General features: G+C 43.1%; 1 protein-coding gene across 3 annotated transcripts in view; it reads left to right on the top strand.

The window, feature by feature from the left end:
* The window catches only part of LOC311019319 (CD166 antigen homolog A-like), a 35565-nt gene that overhangs the window by 12778 nt on the left and 5089 nt on the right, over positions 1 to 17698 (top strand). For all 3 annotated transcript variants that reach the window (XR_014597794.1, XR_014597795.1, XM_084018645.1), the window contains exons 2-11: positions 11656 to 11756; positions 11840 to 12056; positions 12865 to 12929; positions 13314 to 13398; positions 13518 to 13691; positions 14717 to 14841; positions 15596 to 15728; positions 16165 to 16277; positions 16377 to 16503; positions 16926 to 17047. Coding sequence is in view for 1 of the 3 variants with exons in the window: in XM_084018645.1 (XP_083874771.1) it covers positions 11656 to 11756; positions 11840 to 12056; positions 12865 to 12929; positions 13314 to 13398; positions 13518 to 13691; positions 14717 to 14841; positions 15596 to 15728; positions 16165 to 16277; positions 16377 to 16503; positions 16926 to 17047 (1262 nt within the window). In the remaining 2 variants the exon portion in view is untranslated. The remainder of the gene's footprint in view (positions 1 to 11655; positions 11757 to 11839; positions 12057 to 12864; positions 12930 to 13313; positions 13399 to 13517; positions 13692 to 14716; positions 14842 to 15595; positions 15729 to 16164; positions 16278 to 16376; positions 16504 to 16925; positions 17048 to 17698) is intronic.

Below are 17698 nucleotides of genomic sequence, written 5' to 3'. Positions count from 1 at the left end.
GTGTTATCCTCTGTCAAATATGGGAAAACTGTAGGCGAAGATAGAAATTTCAGATTTCTCCTTTGATTTATTCCAATTTACTCAGGTATAGTAACAGACACAATATGTTTGACACTGGGAATACATTCTCTGAGGGCCCAACCCTCCTTAGACACCAGGAACGTCACTTCTTTTTAGGCATTTTGTTCTGAAAATATGGCGAGGGCGTAACAGGTTAAAGGTGTGATCAGATACCATCAATGGAGGCTAAACGGAAGCATTGTGAGTTGTGTCGGATGCATTAAAATCAGCATTATTGTGATGGCATATGTGTTATATTGTTGTGATAAAAGACAGATAATCTTTAGACACGACTTCCGCTCCTAAAGAGTCTCTCGGAGGTGTTTTGGAAGCTGCGAGGTGAACGCTGATCCGCCGTGATTACAGGCGGTCCGGTTGGCGTGCGGATGCAGGATAATAAACGCTCCTCTGGCGTAATAAAGTTTGAAGGCTCTTTTAAAAAAAGTTATCACATTTAAATTACTTGGTAGTAACTAAGAGAGAATGAGCTTCTAATCGCACATCTGAATCGAGGTTTAATGGGCCTCGGCTTCAGCTTTCGCTCCTCCAACACAAAAGCAGAATATACGTGTGAGCCGGTTCCTTTTCTTTTTGGCTGCTTTTTAAGGTGTTGAAGTGAAAAAGATTGAGTATTGAATGGAGGTTCAGTTCCTGCTGTTTGTTTTGTAATGAGAGACGCGAGGTGGATGCTTGATTCTGCTTTGTCTTTGCAGAGGTGGTGGAGTGTTTTTTGAATGTGGAAATCCGTTCGCTTCCGCTAGTCTCAGCGAGGCCGGGCAGCGTCAGCGTTTTAATACCTTCCTGACATTATACGTTATATAAACACTCACAGCTTTAACGTCACTGAACATCTTACTCTCTCTCTTGACCAAACACACAGCGGGTACCAACCGTATGATCGATCAATATGTCAATACCGTCATAAATGGCGTTAGCGTGGAAACGTAGTGCCCCTTCCCAGGTTCCCCTCAGATAAACGGCATTAGCTCTGTCGGCACGTTTGCCATAGTTTGTACTGTTAGCGCTGTTAGCAGTGTTAACGATGAGCTAATGGTCTAATGCTCCGAAATCTTTAATAAGAATAACTTTGGGGTTGCCAGGTTGGGGGAAATCTCAATGAATTACAGGACAAGTGTGTTGAATGCTGGAGGAGGATTTTAAGTCCTTTTAATTGACTCTTCCGATCAGCATTAGCCTTTTTTTCTAAATTAACCAAATCCAACACCCCCAACTATAAACTATCAGACTTTTAAGGCAACAAAATATGGAAACACTGAGTCGCAATATTTCTGAGCTCCAGTTACACCGTAGAGACACAGTCGCTACAACACATCACATCAATGCAGCATATAGAAAGAGCAGCGTCTGGATTTATGACTGTAGAGAAAATCATACATTTCTTAATACCTGGTGTACCATGATACCCCCCACACCGAGTCTCCTGCATTCACAACCCGGAGATTTGGGCGGGTTAATGTCCAGAAACAGGAGAATTAAGTCATTGCCAAACGTTTTCGGCAGCGAGTCGTGTTAGGAAAGGGTTAATGGATAGCAGGAAGCAGCGTGCCGGCGCTTTGTTAATGGCCTAATGTTACCTTTAATGGCACGTTGTTAATGGGAGTTGTCGGTGGACGTTTTTGATGTCAGGACCGCGAGCTCTTCCCCTGATCTTCCAAACCCCCACCCCTCCCCTTGGGGTCCCGCGCCCTTCAAATACATAATTCACGATATAATGGACGTGATTTCTGAGTGCACTTAGCACCCGATGGCCGCAGCAGCACGCCGCCGTCTTTAAGAGCGGTCCCCTCGTCCACTTTCGCAATTTATGACTTTTTTTTCCTTTTAACCGAGGCCTGTGTGGTCGAGTGTATAGAGGAGAACATTTGAAAGACTAATGATCGTGCCACAAGATCAATTTCTAGGAAACCTTATGGCAAGTCATTTAGAGCGATAATCACCCTCCTTGTAATGTGCTTTTATCTTCCCCCATCTGTCTCGCTCAGAGAAAAATCTGACAAAACGACTCCTGGATACCACCAATAACGTGTCACACACAAAAGCATTAGCCGCCGCTGCTCTCCATAAAAAAAGGTGTGTTTCCCCGTTTCCTAATCGTATATACATATGTTCTTAAGCCTTGCGGCAACATTTATTTATGCTCCCATTAATTCCAGCAGCCCACAGAAAAAACGTTCCCCCTGCAGATATCGGCTCTGCGCGCTGCTTCGCTGGCGCTTTGCAGAACAGTTTAAGTCAAATCAAAGCCGAAGTGTCTGCTTTGATTGTGCTGTCAGCATCTTTAGAGCGAGACGGGGATTTTCAAGGAAGTTGAACATCATTTATTGAAAAAACGCTTCACAATAGTTCTTTTTAATCTCATTTAAACTCTAATCAAAGTTTTTTTTAAATGAGTTTCTATTCTGTAAATCTTTATTTTGTGTTCTTATCGTGCTACAAGACTTTGAATGTTCAGTCAATAACAACTTTTCAGATTCACAGAGGACGTCTCCAATGGAGGGGCTCGCGGTTTTATCAGGCTACCTGTCGGCGTGAGGTGTGTTCTTGTTTCTTCTTCTAACCTTGGATAACGAGTCCAACGCCGACGCCTCACAATGACATGGATGAGAGAACATCATGTAATTTAAGCCTGTTCCTCAGAATCACTGACCTACCCGTTACAGAGTGAAAACCAATAAATCGGTAATTGGAAAAAACGTCCTCTAACGGACCACAATGCAATGCGGTTCACAAGGCATCCTGTGTTGTTTTTGAGGTCTCGCCGCTTCCTTTGGGCTTATTATTCCAGTTCTATTGTTGTGTGTTAAATTAACCTGCAGCTGAGAGGGAAGAGGGTGTGCACCTTTTCTCAGGGGGGACTGTCAGCAGGTATTCTGGGAATTGTAGGAAATCGGAGAAGTGGAGGCAAACAAGGTGTGATGCACTCGGAAAGTCTCACTCTTTGAGTGAAATGAAGCTCTGTTGTAAACTTTGTTTCTCTTGATAACATTTCTCAACTAAATGAGCAACATTTAAAACGTATTTACAGCTTTTTGAATTGTGATTGGTGCATCATATTTTCCAATCCCCAAGCCCCGCCCACTTTAAAGCAGTGGAGAAAACAGCAAAAATACTTGTGAAAAGGTGAATTAAACCTCGTTTTCACCCCGTCAGTCACAGTAAGCTGATTTAAAACCGATAAGTCCTGAAAGGTTTATCTTCGAATCTGATGTTTGTTTAGGGAAGCGGCCGCCGAGGAAGTCGTCTTCGTTCTTGAGACTCTTTCTTTGTCCTCTCGATCCCTGACGGGAGGCGGAGGCAGAGAAACCTGATCCCTCAGCCCCTAACAGGTCTGCACAGGTACCTGAAGGACCTCCTCGAGTCCTGAAACCCGAGAGAGCCGGGCGTTTCCAGTCACGAGGCAACAAAGGGAGGCCAACAGGTGCTATGAATGAGCTCTGCTCCCACCCGGAGGTGTTGACCACACATGATGCGGCAAATCAACATGGTGGTTTTTGCCTGAGGGAGAGAGAGAGCTTACTATCAGACTATCTCTCTATTTTGGCAGGTTGGGCGTTCATTGCTCAGGTATATGGAGGTATTCAGAGGCATGGGGAGTTGTGATGAGGGTTATTTCCTCAAGCGTTACCCCCTCTGTGTGCTCTTTGCATTCTCATTTAGTTGCTCATTCACAGGAAACGTTCTGCCTTGTTTTTGTCGTCGAGGTCCCCGGTTCGTCTCCGAACGCTTCCTCGTTAATTCATCATTAAGATTCGAGTTGGGAGTTTAAACCCAAAAGCAATTAAGCTTTCAAAAGATGAACATGAGTTCTGTGTGATTTTTTTTGGGGGGGGGGGGTTGTGTTGTTGGTTTCGGTTGCGTCGCAGGTCTGAATGAATCTGTGTTACTGCCGAGCTGAAGGAGCCATGATTACTTAACGGCCTCGGACTTAATAACACGTGTGTGTGAACGCAACATGATTCCTGCTCCCCCCCCCCCCCGACATGTTTACAACACAGAAATACAGACAAGTCGATTCCGGAGCTGAAACGATACGTTGATTTACTGATCGTATCGTCGTATTGATTCTCTGTTCTGTGTGATTAGAAACAGACACAACAAGACGTCATCCCGCCTCCTTTCATGGTCGTTAGTTCCTGTATTTCTTAAACCAAACACTTTATTTGAAAAAATCATTAGCAGAGGAATCGTTACTTTGCAGCCTTAGTCATTTGCAGAGAGATTATTCATTTAACAAATGAAAGAATGATTTCAATTAACTTAAATTACTGTCAGCGCTAATCTTAATGTATTATTATTATTATTAAAAGCAGTATTGTTAAGTAAAAAAGTTAAAATCGACAGATGTTTGGCATTTGTGCATGGAAATGACTGTAATTGTTATATTTTATTGATTTATTCACGCTTTAAAGTCGATCTCATGATGATATTTTGTGTAATAACTGTTGCTTTAAACAGGAAACAACGCGTGGAGATTTAAAGCCTCGCTTTCTGCCTCGCCATCTGTTCCAAGAGCACAAAAAGCTTCCCCAACACCCTGAAGATGTCTCCCTGCACCTCTTTGACCTTCAGGAGGGTGCAAAGGTCGTTTTTAGAGAGAGTCAATCAGAGAAGAGAACCCCCCCCCCCCCCCTTTATGGATAGAAACACTTGGGACATATTTCATTAGCGTGAAGATAAAGTGGTCGGCCGAGTCTCGTTTCCCTCGCGTGCATCGACGCAGCGTTATATTAATGTCAGAGAATATCACACACTCGTAAAACTAATATATAGGTGAGACTTATGACACGTTTCTTATGATACTTGAGAATAATAATCTGCAGAGAGTTGATGACGTATTAAATATGAGAAGCTGCAGCAGCTGGCCTGCAGAGAAAGAGCCTGTGGGCAACACTGTAGAAAATGAAACCTTTGTTTCTCTGCCGGTCCATAAAGGAGGTCTTCTTCTCTGATTGGTTCCCCTCTTAACGACCTTTACACCCTCCTGAAGGTCACGGAGGTGCAGGGCGATGTCTTTAGGGTGTTGGATGGCGTTCTTGAGCCCCTCAAACAGATGGCGTGGCAGAAAAAAAAAACGAGGCTTCACCGACTCATTTCACACAATGTGGCTTTTGTCAACTCACGGCTTCTGACTTGAGCTTTCTGAGTTTATTCCAACAATTATCTGTTAACTGTCTTGATAATCCTGCGGTTGCATCTTCTCAAATTATGATGATTTGCTGCTTATTTTGTCGTGTGAATCCATTAAATACCATTATTTTATTTTTTTATTCTGAAATTTCATCGACAAAATAATCTTCAGATTTACAAATTAAATGTTTGATGCGTCTTTAACCGGCAGTGACTTGAAGGGCAGCAGTTTAGACTTTATCACTCGTGTCGATATTCCCGATGAAAATTCACCACAATCAGCATTTTTTAATACAATCCTATATCATCCCTGATAGGAATATCATTTGTTGCAGGTATTCGGTCATAAACAAACGTATTGGACCAATTTAATCTTTAATTTGATGATGTATCACTAGATTTAAAGTTAAAAGATTTTCAACGTCATTAGGATTCATCATCTGGGGACCATGAAAATCAATCCATATTTAAAAGAGATTTACTTAAATCCACAACCTCATGGTGGCACTAGAGGAAAAGGGTTGGCACAATTTCATTGGGGTTATCTTCTTGGGACCATGAATGTTTACATCAAATATCAAACAACTCCTCCAGCATGTTTCCGGTTGCACCAAAGTGGAGGTTTCTGTTGGACCGCCGTTGTGACGCCGCTAGCGTGGCTCAAAGGTTATCGTAAACGCGAGAGAGGCGTAATGTTTGGGAAATATGATGACCGGCCTTATTTCACACAACACGCCGTTTCCTCGTCACTCAGCGGTGGACGTATGCCGTAAAAACAGTGACAGGCAATTATCATAGTCGGGGGGAAAAATCCCAAATTATAGAGCACAGTGTTGAGGTTGGCTCGGGGGTTCAGCCGGCGACAAAATGAGAAGCTGTGTGAAAGCAACGTCGTGTCATCGAGCTGTCAGGTATCTGTCAGTGACAGGGATAGAGAGGGGGGGGAGGGAGGGAGGGAGAGAGAGAGAGAGGGGGAGAGAGGGAGGGAGCTGAAAAATAGGCTAAGCCCCGCCCCTTCCTGTGTCCACCATGGCACTTTATTTTTTTAGATAATAAACATGTATTTTAGTTGTGTAGCTCTGTGATGATTTTTGTGGTCTAGCTGTTGAAATATTAGACTGAAAATGCGTAATTCTACACAAAACACCGCCAAAAGTCGCATTAATCGGCGTATATCTCTGCGATGCCCGTGTGTTCGGTACCAGGATGTAACGTACATAACGCTAACAACAGCTCGCACTCCTCCTTTCTCTTACTGACTGATAAAAAAGAGTTGCTGGATAAAAACACATCAGCTGAGAAAACATTACATTTGTGATGGAACGTAGCTAAGTTAGCTAGCCAGCTAGCAAGACAAGCTAACGGCTGTGTTCGTGATTTGCACGATAAGAGACGTAGCTTACTTAGCGGTTTCACACTACACTAAAGAAATGTATCTTGTAATTCAGTAGTGTCATTTAGTTTAGTTAGCTTGTCTTGCTAGCTGGCTAGCTAGCTAACTTAGCTACGTTCCATCACAAATATAACGTTAAATCACCTGATGGGTTTTATCCAGCAACTGAAGACAACACTTATGTCTTTCAGGGGCGTCGTCTTGATGAAAATTGACAAACATCATGTATAATTTTTTTTCCCAAAATCTTTGTGAGACCTGTTAAAAACACGTCGCACCTTTCCCACTCGACGGGGACTCGTGGGCGATTGAACGTCGAATCGCATCTCTGATGTCTCCTCGTTACAGCGCTCGTTGAATTATTAAAGAAGAGACGAGGACGAGAGGCAGAATGTCACTGAAGCTTCTTTTTTGATTCCTGGTTCCTCCAGCGCCGTTCACTTTAAGAATCTCGCCCTCAAATATTATTGATCTGAGTTGAAGCGGTTCTGTCGGCTCCACTCGCCGCCCACGAAAGTCGAGGCTATTTGCCATGGAGTCTTTGTGGACATTCGCCATGGGGGAGCTCCGTTCACGGCGAAACCGTCCTCATTTTCAGCACTTAATACTTTTTTTGGGGGGGAGGGTCGGTGACACACACACACACACACACATAAAGCGGGCGTACGCCGGCAAGCGTGGATCCGGAGACGAGGTAGCTGATTTCCCTGGCGAGCTTATATCTGAGCTGTCGTCACCTGTCTCTTCTCGGGGATAGAGGCGCCTTAATCAGCAACATGAAAGCGTCTCCTGTGGCGCTGCCTCCCGTCGCTGTCACTCGCCTATTACTTGATTTACCAATGTTTTTTTTTCTGTCCAGTATGAGAACTCTGCTTTTTTTATTTATAAGTTTATAGAGAAACTCACATGAAACCCAGCGAGCGAAGCTATTTTTGAGTTCAAGGCGCTAAAGTGCCAATAAATTTGTAAAGACTGTAGGAATGTAGTGATGCTTAACCCCGAGATGCTGCCTGGAGAGCCAAATCATATTTTTGAATCTTGATTCTTCTACTTTTTAAAGGTTTTTTTAAAATGATAATTGCTCATAAACATCAGAAGTCAGCTCATTTCTGTTTGGAGTGGATCCAGATCGGGTTTTCATCCGATCTGGATCTGTTATTGTTGTTTTACGCAGCTCTAATCCAAATAAACCTATTTATACCTAGTTATTGGAGTTTTGTAATAGTTTGATCCTCACCGAAGTAATTCACATATTTTGTTTTGGTGAACAACAATCAAATCATCTTAAATAAGATTGCATAAAGGATTAATTAAAGAAACAATTGTAGAATCGTTGTATCTACAATGACAGAAAGCTATAATGAAACTCATTGCGAGTTGTTTTTTTATCCTGATCCGATAAAATCCTTTTATATCGTCTCTCTCCAAAACATTAGTAATGTTACAACAAGCAATGACGACACATTGTGAACAACAACGACTTGCGTCATCAAAATGCTGAAGCCCAGTTTGTTGGCCAAGAAAGTAGTTCCCACTTTTCCCGCTTTTCTAGCGATTGGGTTGCCGGTCAGAAGAAAAGGAAAAAAAAGCGAATGTAGCCTATTGCATCTATTATTACGGTTTACGACACACGACGGCAGGAAGTAAAGCAAACAAAACGTGGGTTCGACCCTTTGTTGGCGATCATTTTCTTTAATGCATCGTGTGTGTGTTGTGTGTGTTTTCTCACTACTTTTGTGGCGAAGGATTACCTTATCGTGGCTAGCAGCGGGAGCTTTGTCTTCTGTAACTCAACACGTGTGATTCATTCTCATTGTGCGACGCGCTAATCTGCACCGATAAAACCCTTTTATTTTTCTCAATGCAGAATCTCTTTAAAGTTCTCAGAGAGGCTTATTTGAATATTCAAAGATGCCTATTTTGAATGTGAAATGCAAAGAGTCTATTATACAGGAAGTGAAGATAACCTTTTCTGACTCCCGAGTAGAACTGTTACTTAACATTTTTGGAGATTTGAGGCCAAGCAGGTTGTGCAGGAAGTTTGAAGCTAAAAAATAAATAAATAAAAAGAACTGCAGCCGGATCCCGAAACGTATTCGATCGGTTCCTCGACCACGAAGAAAGTGACTGAATGTGAACCGTAGCAGGTTTTTATTGGATTGTGGATGGATGCTTCACACAGAGAGAGCTCATTAACTTGCCTCCTCCTCCTAATAGATTCACAAGGTCTCCTCCATAAAGGACAAATAAATATATTCAATATATTTTTCTTATTTTTAACTTCTCCACCATGATAGCGAGCTAAACGGCCTTTTTCAAGTCACTCCTGTGAAGATATTCATGATATAACCCGATAAAATCCGATATTGTCGCATTCAAAGTGCTAGGTGACATTTGACTGAGCAACGTAAAATAAATTGCGACCGATCTATCGATGCACAATGAATCCTTTCAGTGGATAATAAGAGGAATCAATGGTTTTAATTACAGTGCGGTTGAAGGGTAACAGAGCTGCTGTTTGGTTAAGAATGCCTGGTAACAAAAACTGCCAGCGGTTGAAATGTGCTTATTTATTTTCTCTTGTGTCGCTGTTGGACGTCAACGAGCCTTTAATGCAGGAATTGTATCGTATATGGGTGTGCCCTTTTGTTCCATTTTGTTTATATTTTGTTTTTTCCTCGTCTCCGTATTGTTAACGGCCCGATGTCTCTAATTTTATATTGATGTCATAACAAACGAGTTACCGGTGATAACCCCTAATTAGCTCCTTGGTTTTGTTTCGATAATATCCACAAAAAAAGATTGAAACTTATTAAAAGAAACAACATATTTGGAAACGAATTCGCTTTTGAGAAGTTGGATATCACACCGATTTGTGCCGTAGATGTGTAGGTACAGCTAGGAGATCGTTAACTTAGCTTAGCATAAATACGAGACTACTTGTACAAATGAAGTGAGCTTTGGATGTCTAGGTCTGCTAGGAGATCGTTAGCTTAGCATAAATACGAGACTACTTGTACAAATGAAGTGAGCTTTAGATGTCAAGGTCTGCTAGGAGATCGTTAGCTTAGCATAAATACGAGACTACTTGTACAAATGAAGTGAGCTTTAGATGTCTAGGTCTGCTAGGAGATCGTTAGCTTAGCTTAGCATAAATACGAGACTACTTGTACAGTTTGTGAGTTTTGTCACCTTTGCACAGAGCCAGCTAGCTGTTTCCAGTCATTGAGCCCGGCTAAGCTAACAGATCCATAATCAACATCCATCTCCTCATCCTAGAGAAACGAGTATATCATATTAAGTGGCCGCGGGGGCCGGACGGTCACATGAGTGACATCAGCAGCAGGAAATGACTTTCAGCGGAGATGAACGAGAAGCAGAGTAGAAAAATTTTATTACAACGTCTGTTGTTTGTCATGTGCTCACTCTATTGACTTTACTGACAGCTTTTACTGACTCCGGTTGGTTCAGTGTCAGACTCGGTTTGGTTGCCGAGGTGACGGCTCGTAAAGATGAGTGACAAAGTGTTTGAGAGAAAGAGTGTGTGTGTGTGTGTGTGTGTCAGGAAGACGTCGGACTGGTTTCAGCCGAGGCTGAAGCTGTTGTACGATGTTTGACAGTTTATAAAAGCTTCTTTTACACATCAAGAAAGTCACATTTTGTTGCAGTATCACTTAGCATGAGCTACGTCTCTTTTCTCATTAGCTTGGCTAGCTAGTTAGCTAACTCAGCTATGTTCCATCCACAAATGTAACGTTATCTTACCTGATTTAGTTTTATCCAGCGTCATCTTTCCGATTTACGTATTTTCACAGTCTGATACTAGTCAAAGTATTAAAGGCTGCGAAAATACTTGATTATAAAGACAATGCTCTTTAGCGAAGTATCTTTCGTACCACATAGTGCGACTTTCTTGACTTGAATTATCTTTTAAACTGACAAACATTGTACTTGTAATTCAGGTATTATTTTTTTCCTCTCTATAAGAGTGTGTAAGTGTTTCGGGAACGAGTTTCTCGATGTGACTATGCCACTTGACAAGATGGTGTTTTGTTTCAACACGTCGGGAAAAGCAAACAAACAGCCGGAGCAAGAAGCCGGCGTTTGTCCTCACAAGTGACTGTGCAAATGATGCCTTCAGTGTCCCAGTTGTTGTTGCAGACAATGGTAACCATAGAAGAAGTATCAAATGGGATTCAAATGAGTGTCGTGCACAAAAAAAAAATTAGGCCCCCCGTCTTTGCACCACTCGAAAGGAAGTTGAGAGGGAGAGCGAGTCCACAAAACTCGCTGTGCAGAAAACACCATTTGCAGCCGTTTTGTTGTTGTGCATGAATATAATTGCACAATTTCAGGGGCAAGTGCACGCAGAACAGTCCAGCGTCGTCATTGTTTTTGAATTTATTTATTTTTTTACCTAAAAAAATCAACAAACATTACTCGTCGCTGATTTCGGTTGGATTGGAAGCCGGTGTGTTTGGCTTTGTTCTCTCACACTTTACTGAACAGCTGATGAGCTGTTTTGGATTTCAGCTGTCAGATCTTTCGTCTCGCGTTTGTTCGTGCGTTAACTTAGCTTGAACTCGGAAGAGAGAGAGAGAGAGAGAGAGGTCTGACATGCTGAATCTGAATACCCAAAAAAAAGAAAGGGGAGCAGCATCTCATTTTGAGTCGGGCAGCCGTGGCAGCCTCTTCCTCCCTGGAGCCCTCTGGCTCTAACCCCTCATCGCAGCCCATTGAGACTCTTCTCCCATCCCTACCCCCCCTCCCCTCCCCTTTTAAGCACTTTGTCTCCATGGCAATGTAGGGCAGGAAAGGGGGATTTTTTATTTAACAAAAGGGGGTTGTAAAGTTAGCAGGACTCTATAGAAAGTGTATGTAGTACGGAGAACACTGAGTGGTATTGATAAACGTCAGTCAGAGAGAGAGTGGAGCAATTATAACGGATTTCAATTTGCAGTAAAAAGAAAAAGATGTCATGCTGTTTTGCGACTGACCAGATTAGCTCCTTCTGAAATTGAAAAGTTGTGTCTTTTTTTTCTCTTTTTTCGCAGTCAGCGCTTTGGAGACGGTTATCGGCCGGTATGGGGAGACGCTGGAGATCCCGTGCAACGACGGCAAAATAGAGGACGTGCTCATCACCAAATGGAAATATGTAAGTCACCACAGGAGGTCAATAGACCCCTCCCCCCTCCCCAGCGTGACAGGTCATGTAACAAGTGCACTCTGCTCTTCCAGGACAAAGGCGAGGGACTTGCCGGAGACCTGCTGGTCAAGCGGAAACACCAGAACGTCTCCGTCAGCGCCACCGACGAGTACAAGGGCCGAGTGAACATGGCAGGAAACTCCAGCCTGCTGCTCTCCGAGGCCAATCTGGCCGACCAGCGCACCTTCACCTGCATGGTGGTGGCCGACTCCGACATCGCCGAGTATCCCGTCAACGTCGTCATCTACAGTGAGTACAATTCAGGGTTGTTTACATACCTTCCTGACATTATATATATAGATATTACAGGATGCGCCACGGCAATCTCCTTGAGGCCGAGCCCCACGGCACCCGGCGACACGCCTGGACACGCCCACACAAATGATCCTTCAGAGCTAATTAAAAAGCAGGCATGGAAGCAAACGAGTATTGAAGATTAAGAATCAATGCGTCATCTTAGGATCCTAATCAGAGATGCCACCGATCAATCTATCTCAGACGAATATCAGCTGATTGGATAAATTAAAAGACATTTACGCCAGATAACATTAAGACTGGATGGATTAAAAGGAAGGAACAACCTACAAAAAACTGATGTGCCGACTATAAACAATCAGCTTTTTAAGGCAACAAAAGAACACTGAGTCTCCATCTTTCTGAGCTCAGCTGCCTGTTCCACTGTAGAGACGCCCTCTGGTGGCGTCTGCCTGTCATGACAACACGTCGCATAGGTTTACCGCGATACTGGAATACTGTCCAAGCCTACACCAAATCACAAATTTCCCTCAAGCAGCTTTACGAAGCAGCAAACGACACCCGTGACCCTCCATTGAGAAAGTAAAAAAAACTCTTGAAAGGCACTTTTAACAGGAAAATAAAGGACGAACCCTCAGGGAGACACTGAGGAGGGATCAGAAGTACAACAGATGTTTACAGAATAAACAACAATTAGTGTAAAATCACTCGCTCCAGTTAAAGAGCCGCAGTGACGGACGTGCAGCACACAAATCACCTTGTTTCTTAATTAAGACTTTTTCCCTTTTTTTCTGTACTGCAGAGACGCCGGCAGTCCCGGAGATTTCTGACAAAGCGGAGGAACTGGAGATTGGCAAACTTACTAAGGTGGGTTTTTAATGATAAACATTGCTTATACCTACAGTATTTTAAAGCAGCGAGCCATCAAGGGAAATCCCCTCACTTGAGCCGAGGTATCTGGAGGCACAGCGGAGGCCATGTTACTACAGTAATGAGTTCTTTGAAGTGCTTCTCATGAATTAGCAAGGAGCAGAACCCCCCCTCCTTTCTGCAATTAAAATACCCAGAGGATCTGAGGGGCTTTAGAAATGCTTTGGGCATTTCATGGTCCGTTGCGTAGAAAACGTCTTGGTCGTCAAATGCCGGGAATGAGGAATAAAAAAAAGAGCTAATTTTCTTAGATGTTTGGTCGTTAAAAAAAAAGCAGATTTATTGGCCACTCATGATTTTTTATTTTTTTTTGTCCCACAGCTTGGAACGTGTGTTGCAAAAGATGCCAATCCAGCTGCAAAGATCACGTGGCTGAAGAACAACGCACCTCTGGCCGCCGGGAAAGGTGCGTATGATTGTAAACTCTTAGGAGTGCTGACATTCAGGAACATTCCATTCACGGGGGTGTTTATTATTTCCGACTGGGACGATGATGAATTGCGAGTTGTTGGTTTTCCTTTCCAGGTATCTCGATCCAGTCCTCGGTCCTGGTGGACCCCGTCACCGGCCTCTCCACCACCACCTCCACGCTGGATTACTCCGCCCAGAAGGAGGACACTGATGCCAAGTTCACCTGCAGCGCTCAGCCCCCCGGGGGTTCAGATCTGGTTTCCTCTCCGGAGTCCTTCACCATCACCTGTGAGTTCCTCAATTCACAATATTATCCTGCTAATCATCAAAATGTGCTTCTTAAACGGGCTCTAAAACATCCTGGAATCACTTGACATTTTGTCATTTTGTTGCCCATAAAGTTGGAACATTTTGTTTGTATCTTCTGTTTATTCCCATTTAAATGCATCAGTGATCACTTTGATCAGATGCAAGGATTAAATGATGTGGATCAATCAGCCAGGTGACATTTGTTTGGTGCTTTTAAAGACAAGACATTTTCAAATTATTCCAACTTTATGGGCAACAGTGTGTTGTGTATATATATATATATACTGGTAGCCAGATTGAATTCTTAAAAACTTTGTATTCTATTTGAACACTTTTTGGATTTAATGCTGTTTTAAATATTTCATTGAATTATTTCATCATTACATTTTTCAAATGTTTTTTTTTAACATGTTTTTTGAAATATTGACACACTGGACAGTTTTCTGAGCTTCAGTTATTTAAGGAGTCACGTTTCTAATGTGATCTTCTTCAAACGACATGACCTGAATGACTAAAACAGAGTTAAAGGTAACACTAGCTGTTTCATGGAAGTGTTTCCTCCCCTGAGGACGATAACAACATCAGCAGCTCCCGACCCTCAAACCTCTCAACCAGCAGAGACCGACTGTCTCATGTTAACCGTTTTCTTTACATGTCATTCTTTGTGCTTCAAGGCCCCAAAAAAACCTACAATAACAGCAAGTTTTTAAAAAACCAAGTGCGTTGTGTAGCTTTGTAGTGGGATTTATCCTGAACGCAGCATTAATAAACAGTGAAGTCGGCTCCTCAGTGCTGAAACTTATCAGTGCCGGAACACTTTCTCACCACCATGTGAAGAGTTCGTCTCAGACGGAGCAGAAATATTGAGCTTTGAAAAGGATTCTTTGGTCCGGCGCCTCCAGAGAATATGACTGTAGAGTCTCCACCATGACCGACTTAAAGCCGCCGCCGCCCTCGCGTGGACGTCAGACTTGACCTCCCGTTTCCTGTTTCCTTCTGCACAGACTCCACGGAGAACGTGGTCCTGCTGGTCTCGGCTCAGGAGCCTCTGGTCGAGGGCGACAACGTGACCCTGAAGTGCGTGGCGGACGGAAACCCGCCTCCCAGCACCTACAACTTCCACCTCAAGGTACGCTCGCCGACACCCACTCAAACATCAGCACGCTTATATTTATATCCATATCTTCAGATTTACTCCATGTCTTCATATTTACTCCATGTCTTCATATCTACTCCATGTCTTCAGATTTACTCAATATCTTCATATTTACTCCATGTCTTCATATCTACTCCATATCTTCAGATTTACTCCATGTCTTCATATCTACTCCATGTCTTCAGATTTACAATTTCTAAATTTGCAACTTTATTATATAATATAGAATATTGCCCCCTCTCTTGCCTCCGTTTTCTTTTGGTTTATATTCACATTTATATAAAGCTGATATAAACAAGTTGCTTGGCTCCGCTTACACCGGATGTTTGCCGTTGCTATGACAACAAGTGAAAACTACCGCTAGCATCTTAGCCCAACCGCCCGATCAATAAACACCCATAAGATGACAGTTTTGCCTCATATAAATAAAAGCAACAATAAGCATCAACATCATCATCCTAAGGACTTTTCTCTGAATATTGCCCCCCTCTCTCGGCTCCGTGTTTTGTTTTTTTCTTACCTTCTTTTCTTCCTATAGTGGCCTCAACACGCCGCCGTAAGTCTTTAGTATATATTTTAGTATTTTTTATTTGAGGTCACTGTGTGAAGGGAAACTTCAAAATAAGACTTTCATTGCTCAGTGAACTATGATTCTATTGTGTGTGTGTTGTTGTATGTTGAATCTATTCACATCCAGCTAACCGGTTGTGTGATTATCTTTTTGAAGGGCGAGCTGGTCAAGGTGGAGAACGGCGACACGTACACCATCACCAACGTGTCACGCGACCACGCCGGCGAGTACAAGTGCTCCCTCGTCGACGACCCGACGATGGTGGCGTCCGTGGAAATCGCCGTCAACTGTAAGAGAGCAAAACAAATGTTTATTTATTTTATTACATCTTTATTTTTGTTTTTTTAAACTCTTTATTAGGAAGCAACCCTTTGAGATCTCGTTTTCGAACATTAATACAATAAAAACACAATTTAGACATTTAACAGAAACACACATACAAACAAAAAATATTAAAAATAAATGAATAATAATAAAATAAAAAAGATGGGAAGATGCTACTCATAGCATTAAAGAGATCTACATTTAAAGATTATATAAAAAGCAGTCACAAACTACATGACGCTCATGTCCCGGCCTGTCTCTCCACCCACCACCTGTCTCACTGTTCTGTGGAGTGTCTAAGAAGCAGTGAGCCGGGTGCAGGGTTGCGTGGTTAACAACAGGAATGTTTGGACCCTCGTCAGGCCTCCGAACATCAGCTCACCGTCTCTCTCTCCTCTTAGACCTGGACATCAATTTAAGCCCCTCTGGAGATATCGTCAGGAGCACCAGTGACGACTTGGTGCTAAATCTCCGGATTAATGCCTCCGGAGACTCCAAGGTCTCCTGGACAAAGGTAAAAGCAATCTTTTATACAACAAAGCCTGAAGCAAAAAAAAAGAAGGTGTGAGGGGTTTGTTATTGACTGTGCTGGTGTCTTTTTTTTAATTTTCAGGACAGCGTTAAACTGGACAAAGAGCCCAAGTTCGGCGAGCTGACTTACGCCGACTCCGGCCGCTACGAGTGCGAGGTGACGATGGGGCTGCTCAGCCGGAAGGCTTCCTTTGAGCTGGTCGTCGAAGGTGAGAGGGCTCGACTTTGTCGGAGACTTTTTAATACAACTCTCACGTCTGTGCGGCAACTACGAAGCTGCTGCCAGATTCGATTAGCTGCTGGAAACACGGCGAAAGAGTTCACAAGTTCATTTATTAAATATTCGTACAGAATGTGGTTCGATGAGGGGGTTGCCAGGCAACCAGCAGAGATCACCCAGTGAGTTACTCACAACCACAATGTATAATTTTTTGGTACGGATTAATCAAAATATGATTCGTTAGTAAGTGAGCTTCAGAGATGCTAGTTAGCACATTTCATCAGGTTTCCCGATTCAGTTCCAGTCTTTATGCTAAGCTAACGGGCTACTCGGTCCACACAGACACTGAGAGTGGTTAAAACCCTTATTTCCCAATTCGGGTGTATCTGAAGAGTTCTGTCCTGTTTGCAGGCGCTCCGGTTATCAAGCGGCTGTCCAAGAAGCGCGGCGAAGATGGCAGCCACGAAGTCCTGATCTGTGAGGTCGAAGGTTCTCCGAAGCCGGCGGTTTCCTGGAGCATCAACGGCACCTCGGTACGCACACGACTAAAACATGACTTCATGGTCTCAATCTCTAGTTTCAAGTCTTCTTCAATCCAGCATGATGTTCATTTAGTACATTATGGTCCATTTAGAGTCCACCAGACCAGAAAGCAGGGGATGCTTTAGGGGGCGGGGCTTACCTGCTGATTGACAGGTCGCTACCATGCTACCAATGCTAGTTAGCTACTAAGATGACTTTAACACTTAGCTGTAAAGTTGACCTTGAATTATGAAGCTAACTTTGTTAGCAGTTTCACATCAGAATCCACATGGATCCAGATCCAGTAAGGTTGTGTTCATCAGATCCACCCATCGCTCCTCCAACAATCCAAATATGGTCACGTCCTTCACTGGTTGCAAAAAGTCAAAAGCCAAAATGCTGAAGTCAAGGCTTCAAAACCATAGTAACCAATGGGGTGGCGTCACCATGACAACATCCACTTCTAATATAAAGTAGCATTTGGCTCCACACAGAGATACACCACCGTGTGATATTTAGTGTTTGTTCATCAAACAGCTCCTGAAAATAACAGCGAACAGCTGGACGCCGTCGCCGCCTCCTCGAGTCAGCGAAGATGAACCGCCGAGACGCTCTTCAACTGTTTAAATATATAATATGTTATTTCCTCTCAAAATCGAGGT

The sequence above is a fragment of the Eutrigla gurnardus genome (assembly GCF_963514095.1).
Source record: "Eutrigla gurnardus genome assembly, chromosome: 10".
Taxonomy (NCBI): Eukaryota; Metazoa; Chordata; class Actinopteri; order Perciformes; family Triglidae; genus Eutrigla; species Eutrigla gurnardus.
This window is presented reverse-complemented; position numbering and strand designations above follow the sequence as displayed.